We start from the raw sequence: 12525 nt of genomic DNA, 5'->3' as shown, positions 1-12525 counted from the left end.
ATGGTGTTGAATGTTATCTAATACCTAGTGGCGGCGGGGGTGGTGGTGGCGGCGAATGTTACCTAGTGGTGGATTTAGTTTTATAATTTTCATGTTTTTTTTAAACATTATATTTTTCATGTTTTTTTTTTTTTGAAATGCATATTTTTCAATGTTAAAACCTTGAATAAAATGACAAATCAATAAAATTGTGTTATCAATTTATATAAATTAAACTTTTCAAAAAAAATTATATAAATTAAAATGTTCAAAAAAATTATATAAATTAAAAAAACTATATGTTAACTAAAGAATAAATTGAAACTAAATATATCTTTTTTTTGAACGTAAATCTTTTTTGAAACTTAAAAGGATTTCAAAAAAAAAACTTTAAAAGTAGTATTACTTTAACAGTGTGACCCATAAATCCACAACGACAGGCCATTCAAGGATGGGCACACACTTGATTTTTAAAATTATCAAGTAAGGTTACATGTATAATTAATCACAATGCGGCTCAACTATTCCAATTGCATCATCTAAAAAGTTTCAAAACAAAACTAATATTTATCAAAATCTGACAATGCTGATTCAAAGTTTTTACTTAAACTACTGAAGAAAACAAAAACTTACTTGAAGCATGCGTGGACCTCATAATATAATCAATCAACAAAGCCTAAGATTCCCAAACATTCAATTTAGAATGATATATGAGAGAACCCTTTTTGGCTTTTTTGCAGATAGTGATGCACTATCTCTATGGCATGTGCACAAAGGCACTGGCACTACTTAGTTGACATGCCATGATGCCATATATATAACACTTTCTTAGCGGCACAAGCATAAAGCATAGCCTTAAATATCAAAGTTGAGTCTAGCACTTGCGGATGGACTATGTTTGCTGCTGAAGAATTGTTACCAGCTTCTGGTTCATACTTGGTGGGGCTTTGCATTCCAAAACCCAAATGGGGAACTCATATTTGGCACATTTGGTGGTTTTGTTGAGTTTCTTGGGGATGCTACTAACACCTTCCTCATGTCAAGATGATTCGGATGAATATGATGCAACTACTGCTGTCTACATTGTTACTCTCAAACAAGCCCCTACGTCTCACAATCAGGATGCGTTGACCAGAGTAATTGGTCACCACTTCAGAAATGGTGTTTCTAGGAGAAATAGACATCACAGAACAAGGTACCTCATCCCTTCCATTATCTTCATTTTGAAGCTTTACAGAGTGAGTTTTCAAAGTTTTTGGGTGAGACCAAAGTATCCTCCGCCAACAACAATAACTAATTCTTTCGCTGAGGGTGCTCACACAAAGCGGGTAACTGCTGGACACATGTTCTCTTTTATTGCCATGAGTGAGGATCAAACCCTGACCTAATGGTTAAGGGATGAGCCGAGGAGGTGACCCCATGGGCAGAGCATTCGAAGTTTTGAGCTGCAGTTTAGAAAGTGTATTGTTACATTCATCTATGTGTCCTTATTCATAGAGACTTCTTTTGCAAGCTATATCTTTGTTTTTTTTTTGATAGGCAACAAGAATTATATTGAATGGAAGTACAAGGGGTACTTCAACCCAATACAAAGAAGAAGAAGAAGAGAAAAAAAGAGCAAGCTAAGGACTAGCAAGATCAAAAAAACAAAGGTCCAAAAAAGACACAACTACCCCACCTAGTACCACCTTGAAAATAGACTTAACAAAACAAGCCTCATTAAAACCATACTAGGATAAAACCCCCTTGGGAAAACCTAGCAGGGAAAAAGAGTACTAGTTTTAAGAAGTCAAGAGGAAATTTTCAAGGAAGCTTACAAAGATTCTAATAAATAATAACCCTCCCCCAAAACAAGCAGCCTAGTCCAATTCAGTTCCACATCCAGTGCATAATGGTTATTAATACTTTCCAAAGATTACTCCAGCAGATAGTTATAAAACACCTAATAGTCTTCATTACTGTAATGCACCAAAGCCAAAATAAGCAGAATACCATTATCTCCCCCAGCGAAATTCCACAGCCGAACACACATACACGAAAACAGGGAGGAAGTCCTCAACACCAATAAACCAGTAAGGTAATCAACACCATAAGTAAAATTGCATAAAGATCACTATACTCCCCAAAAGAGAAGCCCAATATTGATGGCAGCTCTCCAATATAATGCAGCAAACACACCAAAGCACCAACCTATCCTCCAAACCCTTCAAAGTCCACTAAACCTGGGAGATACATGAACGAGGATCCAAAATCCATTCATAAATGGAGCTTCTAAAATCCTTTAAGAGAGAAGATACCCATAACCAAGCTTTCCATTGAATCAAACCCAGCAAATTATCCCAATCTGGGGATATGCTATTGAAGATAAGCCTGTTACGCATACACCACACAGTCCAGACCACCGCCCCCCAAACAACCCGCCAAACCCGACATTGATTATTATTCCAGCATCCATGAACGAATTGTAAAAAATGCAGCTGACTCTCACATGGCAAAACAGTACAGAAACCAAACCAATTAAATACAGAGTACCAAATTCGTGAAACTTTCGTGCAAGAGAAAAGGAGATGTTCCACACTCTCCATAGCATCATCACAGAAGGGACAGTTCAGATCAGAACTTTGGAGTAGGACACCTCTTCTACTGAGATTCTGCCTTGTTGGAACTCTGCCCCAAAATAATTTCCAAATGAAAGTTTTCACAGATGATTGAGTACAGACCTTCCACAGAGACTTAAACACTGTAGTATGAGTATGGTTCAAGTTCCCCGTGATCAACGAATACGCCGATCTAACCGAATAGCCACCGCACGCATCCTCCTTCCAAACCCACTTGTCAGCAACTCCCAACCTCACTGTGACATTGTTCAATAAGCTCATAATTTCCCTCGTCCAAGTATGTTCCCAATCCCTGAGTTCCCGCCGCCAAATGAAGTTCCAAGACCACTGGTTATTAATCCAAGAGCCCATATCTGCAATTACACTTTGCTGTTGGGAAGACACCAAGTAGAGTCTTGAGTATTTTGACGCCAAAGTGCCATCCCCGACCCAAGTATCATGCCAAAACTTAACTGTTTTCCCATCACCAAGTTTCCTAGCAATCGCATCAGCGAACCAACCCCCATCAGGAGACTCGAAACATGTCTTCACCAAGTCTTTCCACCAAACTGATGCGGAACCTGAATGATGCCCTCTAATAACACCATTATGAACATTATACTTGGAACATATAATACGTGCCCAAAGACTTTGCTCACCCTTACAGAGTCTCCACCGCCATTTGCCAAGGAGGGCTTTATTAAAATCGCCCCATCTTTTTACTCCTAGTCCTCCAAACTCCTTAGGTTTACAAACTGTATCCCATTTGATCCACGCTATCTTAGCCTTCTCCCCCTCTACACCGCCCCACAGGAAGTTCCTCATAAATCGAATGCATTCCTTTTCCACTCCTACAGGCAGCTTATAAAAAGAAAGGTAAAATAGGGGAATGGAGGACAGCGTGCTATTTATCAAACAAACACGACCGCCGAAAGAAAGAGATTTCCTTCTCCACGTCGATAATCTCTTTCGGAGCTTTAACATAATCGGATTCCAGAAATCCAGCCTTCTGGGGTTGCCTCCCACCTGTAAACCCAAGTAAAGAAAAGGTAAAGACATCAATTTGCAGTTTAAAATTGCAGATAATACCTGCATTTCCCGCTCCTCAACGGAAACACCGAACAAGCAACTTTTAAAGAAATTGACTTTTAGACCCGAAGCTAATTCAAAGCAGTGAAGAATACACTTCAGGGTAAAAGCATTTTGTCTAGTCGCCTCCCCAATGAACAAGGTGTCATCAGCAAATTGGAGGATAGAAACCTCCACTCCCACCAAACCATGGAAACTATATCCTTTATATTTTTGGAGATGAACCGCCTGTCTCAAAAGGCCATTGAGACCTTCTGCAATAATCAAGAATAGAAAAGGTGCGATAGGGTCACCTTGTCTAATCCCTCTACCCATGTCAAATTCATCGCTCGGGTTTTCGTTCACCAAAATAGAAATTCTAGCAGATTCAATACAAGCTTTGATCCAAGAAATCCACTTGTCATCAAAGTTCATCCGATGCATCATATAATATAAAAAGTCCCAATGCACAGAATCGTAGGCTTTTTCAAAATCTACTTTAAAAGCCATTGATCCTTTCTTTCGACTTTTCGCATCATGGGCCCATTCATTCGCCACAACAACACTATCTAACAACCCTCGCCCTTCTAAAAAAGCACTTTGCGCCTCATTAATAACGGAAGGCAGCACCTTTTTAATTCGATTTGCTAATACTTTAGACACCACCTTATATGCACATCCAACAAGTGAAATAGGCCTATAATCAGATAAATCAACTAGGCAATCCTTTTTGGGGATCAAGGTAATGAAGGAGGAATTGCATCCTTTAGGCCAATAACCAGTTCTATGAAAATCATTGAGGAGGTTTTGGAAATCCGTAGAAACAAGATTCCAGAAGGTCTTAAGAAATTTAAAATTTATGCCATTACTTTTGCAAGCTATATCTTTGTGTTGTGATGATATAAGTATTTGTTAAAATGATTGCTTAGCATCTAAATTCTATGATGATGTATCTATTCATGGACAAGTTGTTTAAAAAAAACTTTACATTCTAAAGTCATGGTACGTTGTACCGTAATTTTTCTTTGGCTTAATTGCACTTTTGGTCCCTTAAGTATCATGTTTGTGCGATTTGGGTCCCCAATGTTCAAAACGAGCAATTTAGATCCTGAAATTTTATTTTTGTGCAAAACAAGTCCCTCAGTTAGTCTGTCGTTAAAATCATGGACGGAAGTTAATGACGTGGCGCTCATTAATCTACTTGGCATTGATTAATCTACATGGAGGGACAAATAAAAAAAGAAAAAAGAAAAACAATTAACCTATGTTATACAAAACAAAACTTAACCCTAATCAGACAAAATTTCCGAATCCAAATCGCACCCAGACCTAGAATAGAAGGTGCGAACCGTGTGATTGAGAGAGGTGAGAACGGCGAGGTGCAATCGGAGCCATCGCCTGCCTGGATCGAACGGTGAAGCCTTAAGATTCTCCAATGATGAACGGTGGTTTCAGAGGCAGGAGCGGTGCTCGGAGTGGAGCTCGAGGAAGGGAAAAGGTGGTCCCTGACCGCAGGTCCCTTTTGGACTCAATGTTCTTGGGTACTTTGTGGATGAACCAAGGCTTGAGTACGTTAGAGGTGCTTGCAAAACTGTAGAGAATTGGGATATTGATGAAATTAACTCCATAGAAGTGGGCAAGGTGGTAAAAAGCCTGGGTTATGCATCAATTAAATTGTCTCTGGTACAGAAATCCTAGGCTTGGGTTGTTCAATGGTAGAAAACCATTTAATGATGATTCTGATGTGCTTCAATTTCTCAGTGATGTTAAGGGGCATGATGAGGTAGATATTTTTGTGGAGAATTGGATAGAAACAGTTGTGAGTATTGTGGATGAGGGGGTTCAAGATAGTGGAGTGAGGGAGCTGTCATTTGAGATCATTGGGGAGAACACACATGGGCTTGGTGAGGTTAATGGTGAGGTTGTTAGTGGTGGTGTGTGTGGTAAAACAGTAGAGGGTGAGAAAGATGTGGAGGTTGAGGTTGTGTGTGAGAAAGCCGTGGAGGATGGAGTACAGTGTGAGAAAGCTGTGGAGTTTGAGGTTGTTGACAACTCAAAGGAAACTGAGAAGGAGTTGCCTAATTACTGGTGTTCTGATGATGATGACTCATTAGATGAAGATTATGATGCTGCGCAAGATCTGCAGGATTCTGATGACAATAGCTGGGATGATAGTGCCAATTAATTATTGTTTTGGTTAATTGTAGGAGTGAAACTTTTCTGAGGACATATGAACATATTATACTACCACCCAATGGACCAAAACTGTGGCATGTTAGTCATGCTCCACCACTCCATCCTCCATACATGAGAAGGGCTCCTGGGAGACCTAAGTAGATTAATGAGTGCCACGTCATTAACTTCCGTCCATGATTCTAACGGCAGACTACCGGAGGGACTTGTTTTGCACAAAAATAAAGTTTCAGGATCTAAATTGCTCGTTTTGAACATTAAGGACCCAAATCGCACAAACATGATACTTAAGGGACCAAAAGTGCAATTAAGCCTTTTTCTTTCGAGTGCATATTTAGATACATGGTGGAAAACCATAATGAACAAAAATCTCAGTAAACAAAAGCAACTTCTCTTAGTTTTTATGTCTGTCCACCGTGATTTGTGTAGTTTTCCGCCGTGTGTACAAACATGCATGGAGCTTATTTATTCAAAAGAATGATTCATTTTGAAGATATGGTATTTTTGGTATTTTCAGAAATCAAAATGTTTCACAGATAGATCGGAGGCCTGGCTCTAACATTGCCAGAGTTCACGATGCGTGGTTGAAAAAGGTGTTGAAAGGGGAGAAATATCTGAAGCTCTATAGCTATCATTACTTGATTAATGGATTTGCTGTGCTAATTACTCAACAGCAGGTATGCTCCTACTTCTCAACATCATGATTCTATAATGGTGTGTTTACAATTTATGAATTTTGGAGGATAGGGAAGGAAAGAAAATAAGAGACTTAGAAGTCTTGCCCTTGGTAGAGAGATTTTTGTAAGAAGGGGAGATGGTTTGAGAAATTTTTGAAAACTCTCCGGAGTCATGTTTTTACATTTAACATTCAGTATATAAATGTTATTTGCAATATAGTTCTAACGCGCTAAAACTAATTTCTACAGAATCCATTTTAACTCGTGAACCATGTTTTTCTTCGTCCAAAGTTCTCACAAAATTAGGGGGTTTTGTGAAGATTTGAATTTCCTTGCCTCCCTTTCCCCTCTCTTTCATTTGTGTATAGTTTACTGATTTTATCAATTTTTGAAACCACTTAATCTTGAAGGCAGAGAAGCTCTCAAGGAGAAGAGCAGTGTCCAATGTGGTTCTGGATTTTTCTGTAAGAACTGCAACCACCTACACTCCACAATTTTTAGGACTTCCACAGGGAGCTTGGCTTCAATCAGGTTCAGGAGGATTTGAAACTGCTGGTGAAGGAATCACTATTGCATTTGTTGACACTGGCATTGATCCTACACACCCTAGTTTTGCTGATGATAGATCTGAACATCCATTCCATGTTCCTGCTCGTTTTTCTGGTACCTGTGAGGTTACTCGGGATTTTCCATCTGGTTCTTGCAATGGGAAACTTGTTGGGGCCCGTCATTTTGCAGAATCTGCTATAGCCAGAGGAGTGTTTGATTCAACTCAGGACTATGCTTCTCCTTTTGATGGCGATGGCCATGGCACGTGAGTTTTTAGAATTTCCAAATGGGGCTTATGTTTGATTGTTGTTAACCACCACTAGCAGGGTTTAAAACTGTGGTAGCTGTGGGTTGATGCGGCCACAATTGCGCGATTGCGATGCCGTCGCAGGGACTACAAAATCCTTTACATTGTGGCCGCAATTGCTGCTGTGGACTGCAATTTGAAACCCAGAGTACACTTGGTACATTGTTCATATTATGTTGGATGTGCAATAGGGACATCAACCAATCTGTTTTTCTGTAACTATTCATTACCTTTTTGAAATTTTCTTTCCTCTAATTAAGAATTGATGAATTACTTCTAGCTTGTATTTATCAGAATTTTGAACAAATTAATAGGTTTTACCCCCATTTCCTTCAATCTTCAATGCTTTGTTGAGAGCTGATCTTGAGTGCAATATGATTCTAGCAAGTACTTGAAGGTTGAAACTTAACTTATAGCATGTTTGGATTAACTTCTATTTACTCAGAATCAGTTCTGTCATCGAGAAGCTACTCACAAAAGCTTCTTCCCATAATTGATTTTGACTTTAGAATCAATTACAAAAACATCAATTACTTGTTCTTGTAATATTATCAATGTAATTTCCTTCTATCACAATCTCAGAACATGAATGTTTTTTAATCAAGGGTAACACAAAACTTAAACTTACTAATTTTACTCCTCCCTTCACTAAATGTTCCTTCTGTTGTATCTGTAATATACAGGCACACAGCTTCTGTTGCAGCTGGAAACCATGGAATCCCAGTGGTTGTTGCTGGGCATCATTTTGGAAATGCTAGTGGGATGGCTCCTCGTTCGCAGTAATTTTTTGTAAACTTAAAGTCTCTGTACTTGTAGTAATTTGTTTATGGGGATAAAAAAAGAAAGTTTGATGCCTTTTACTCTGAACAGAAGTGCTTGACTAGATTCTAAAGCTTAGTATCTGAATGAAGGTTGCTTGCATTGAGTAATTTTTTCGTTAACTTATAGTCTCTGTACTCGTAGTAATTTGTTTATGGGGATAGAAAAAGAAAGTTTGGTGCCTTTTACTTGGAAATGCTAGTGGGGCGGCTCCTAGTTCGCAGTGATTTTTCGTAAACTTATAGGCTCTGTACTTGTAGTAAAGTGTTTGATGTCTTTGAATAAGTTATTTGACATTTGAAAGATTATGTAAGTTAATAGAAACTGTTTATCTATACATTTTATACAAGGAAAAAAAAAACTGTGTATGTATCTTTCTACTCAAGCTGAAAAAGAGAAAAACGTATCCTTTTTCTGGCATGGATTTCTACTAATTTCATGAAAGCATAATTATTATTTTTTTGACAACCTTTATGAATGCATTTCATTTCCATCTTTTACAGTATTGCTGTTTACAAGGCATTATACAAGAGACTGGGAGGATTTGCTGCAGATGTTGTTGCAGCTATTGATCAGGTACATAAATAGACACACAAATGATGCATTGCTGTACATGCCCTTTTTGATTGTGCAGTATATATTATTTATGATATTTTCCTTGCATGCGTTCGCTTCAGAATCTGTTTACCAACTTGCATCAAGCACAATTTTTCATTTCTGGTAAGGCTTAGTATTGTGATTAATTGTTTACAGGCAGCTCAGGATGCTGTTGACATAATATGCTTGTCAATCGCTCCTAATAGGCGTCCTCCTGATATTGCAACTTTCTTCAATCCAATAGACATGGCATTGCTCTCAGCTGTAAAAGCTGGTATTTTTGTAGTGCAAGCTGCTGGAAATACTGGACCAGGACCTTTGAGCATGTCCTCCTTTAGTCCATGGATCTTTACCATTGGTGCTGCCTCTCATGACAGAGTTTATAGCAACTCCCTATCTCTTGGAAATAATTTGACCATACTTGGAGTTGGACTTGCACGTAAAATTCTGTTGCTCTAATCCTTGTTAGCTATGCATGACTTTATTTCAGACTAAGCGTGTGTTTGGTTCCACGTCTGGGAGCGTTAGAATCAATTCTTATTGACCAGAATCACTTTTAGGTTGTTATATAGATGCTTGACAATCGGCTTAGAAAAATCAATTCTACGGAGAAGCTAGAGAGAGTAGCTTGTGCGGCAGACATAATCAAATTTGAGATATCATAACTTGGTTTTACTACATTACCCTGTGGAAATCAATTTTCCCATAAATGATAAATGTATACCAAACATAAATCACCTCACGTTCAACCCACTTTAACTCACTTCTACTATAATCAATTTTACTAGAATAAATTCTATCCAAAATCAATTTTGACAACGCGGATCCAAACACGCACTAACTCTCCAAAGCAGTAGAGTAATATGTATTTTATTTCATACTAACTCTCAAAAGGATTTTTAATTTTGGGTTAGAACTATGTTGGGAAAACAAAAGATGATTCAATTGTGAACGTGTGCAATTACGTTTTGTTATATCAGTATGCTTATTGGCAATTGAGATTCTCCTGTTACTTTTCCAGCTGGCACAGATGAGAACACAATGTATAAATTGATTTATGCGCAACATGCTTTGATCAATGGCACAACAGTTGCTGATGACATGTATGTTGGTGAGTGTCAAGATGCAAGTGAATTGAATAAGGGTTTGATCCAGGGCAACCTCCTGATCTGTAGTTATTCAATCAGATTTGTTCTTGGGCTCTCCACTGTCCAACAGGCCTTAGAAACAGCAATGAGCCTTAGTGCGGTTGGTGTTGTCTTTACCATGGGCCCTTTAGTGGTTGATTTTCAGCTTAACCCAGTTCCAATGAAAATGTCCAGCATAATAATTCCATCTGCAAAAGATTCCAAGGTGCATTATTCATCTTGACCCTTCCTTCCTTCAATATGAATGAGTAAATGTACATGTATATTGTCCCTTTTTTTCATTTGTGAAGAGCTTATTTTATAGCATCAGGCTTACTTAAGTATTTGCGAGAACTTATGTAAATAGCGTATGATCTATTTATAAGATGTTTTGAGCTTATTTTCATAAGCTGTCCAGATTAGCTTATGAATAAGCGCTGATACATTCAATAAGCTTCTCAAATTTTCTTATTAATTAAACTGGTTACCCAAACGAACTATATATGTATATATGTATATCATCTTTGGTGTTCTAGTACTTATTGTGATTTGTGAGAAGAAGATCTATCTGTTGTATAAGGCATGGATTTAGCCATATGCTAACAGTCAACTTACTTCTATATCTTACATGTTCATGCGAAATGTTTCCCGGGATACTAACTATTCACCTTGTTTTCAACTGGACAGATATTACTAGAATACTACAATTCTTCACTGGAAAAAGATGGGGCTTCAAAAGAAATTGTTAATTTTGGGGCTGTTGCTAGCATTTGTGGTGGACTAGAAGCCAATTATAATAATGCTGCCCCAAAGGTTATGTATTACTCTGCCAGAGGACCAGATCCAGTGGACAGTTTTCCACACGAAGCTGATATTATGAAACCCAATCTGGTAGCTCCGGGAAATTCTATATGGGCTGCTTGGAGTTCTCTTGCTACTGATTCAGATGAATTTCTAGGTTTGTAAATGCATAAAGAGGACTTTTTCTAGAAAACAAAGTATAGACAAGCTTAACATTATTTTGTCTCTTTCAAGTTAAGTAAACATGACATCATTTTAAGTTATAATCTATACCAGGAAACGGAAATTTTTACTTATTATACTTATCAATGTTATGAAATGTGAATATGTGGTCTGCATTCTTTCAACAGGTGAGAATTTTGCAATGATGTCTGGCACAAGCATGGCTGCACCTCATGTTGCTGGTCTTGCTGCACTAATTAAGCAAAAGTTCCCCAATTTCAGTCCTGCCGCCATTGGATCTGTTCTTTCCACCACAGCTTCTCTGTTTGACAACAATGGGAAGCCAATAATGGCTCAGCGATCGTATCCCTCCCCTGAACTAAACCAATCTCCGGCAACTCCCTTTGACATGGGAAGTGGTTTTGTGAATGCTACTGCAGCATTGAATCCTGGTTTGCTTTTTGATTCTGGTAAGTCACTCAATGAACTTCTGAATTCATTATATTTACAATGTCAATGAAAGTTCTAATGTTTCAGAACTTTCAGAAATGATTGCAGTATCATGATCAGTTAGATAACTTTGTATAGAATAAATGGACTTGATATTTTATTCATTGGACCACCCATAATGCGTTAAAGTTTAAGAATCAATTTAAGAATTAACCTGATCCGCAATTGTTCTAGGAAAAATTAATGAAGTCGATCTGGCCCGTTGTTGTTTCAGAAGAAATTGATGAAGTTAATCTAAACATGTAGATATCTCAAGATGAGGGATAAGGACATTTTTGTAAATATGAAGTCTGCAAAGTTCACGCTCATGTCTAGCCTAGGCGTGACAGGTGTGTCGAGAGGTTTCACGTTGACTTGAAATATAGCTAAATAAGTCTATATATAGGGTAGAGCAATTATCACTTCTAAGCTAGCTTTTTGGCATGAGATTATTTAAGTGCAAGGAACTTGTGGAACTTGCTTTAAAGTGTGTATATACATATTTCTTTGCAGGTTATGATGATTACATGTCATTTCTATGTGCTATCAATGGTTCAGCTCTGGCAGTGCTGAAGTACACCAGTCAAAGCTGCTGGATGTATAATGCTACTGTGTATGGCTCTGATCTGAACTTGCCCTCAATCACAATAGCAAAGCTGAACCAATCTAGAGTAGTGCAGAGAACAGTCCAAAACATTGCTGGAAATGAAACTTACAATGTTGGTTGGAGTTCTCCATATGGGGTTTCAGTGAAAGTATCTCCAACTCAATTCTCTCTTGCCAGTGGGGAGAAACAAGTCTTGTCTGTGATCTTTACCGCAACCAGTAACAGCTCTGCTGCCAGCTTTGGGAGGATTGGACTGTTTGGTAGCCAAGGTCATGTAGTCAACATTCCAGTGTCGGTTATCATTAAATATCATAACTTCACTATGAGCTAACAGGGCTAGTGTCTTCTCTTCTTCAGTAATTCATTTAGATTTTGCTGTATTCTTCTAATTTTGTCCTTTTATTTTGATTATAAGGTGCATTGAGCTATGTTTTTAACTAGTTATTAAGTTATATAGATGTAACAAATAGGTGAGATGGGTTCCATTATATTCATACGTGTTCAGTACAAATAGAGGGACTTGTGAAGAGTTGGAGTATAGAGAGAAAACTCA

At 38.1% G+C, this 12525-nt stretch overlaps 1 protein-coding gene across 1 annotated transcript; it reads left to right on the top strand.

Annotated features, from left to right (window-relative positions):
• Positions 1 to 818: 818 nt before the first annotated feature.
• On the top strand, positions 819 to 12462 carry LOC130711084 (subtilisin-like protease SBT2.2). Its single transcript, XM_057560543.1, has 10 exons — positions 819 to 1174; positions 6355 to 6514; positions 6925 to 7328; positions 8054 to 8149; positions 8693 to 8765; positions 8943 to 9225; positions 9808 to 10139; positions 10601 to 10871; positions 11065 to 11346; positions 11879 to 12462. The coding sequence occupies exons 1-10, from the start codon at positions 945 to 947 to the stop codon at positions 12301 to 12303; spliced, it is 2556 nt and encodes an 851-aa protein (XP_057416526.1). The 5' UTR covers positions 819 to 944; the 3' UTR covers positions 12304 to 12462.
• The last annotated feature ends 63 nt before the right edge of the window (positions 12463 to 12525 follow it).

Source organism: Lotus japonicus, chromosome 4 (genome assembly GCF_012489685.1).
Source record: "Lotus japonicus ecotype B-129 chromosome 4, LjGifu_v1.2".
NCBI classification, from domain to species: domain Eukaryota; kingdom Viridiplantae; phylum Streptophyta; class Magnoliopsida; order Fabales; family Fabaceae; genus Lotus; species Lotus japonicus.
Note: the sequence above shows the minus strand (reverse complement) of the source record. Positions and strands in the feature narration are given on the sequence as shown.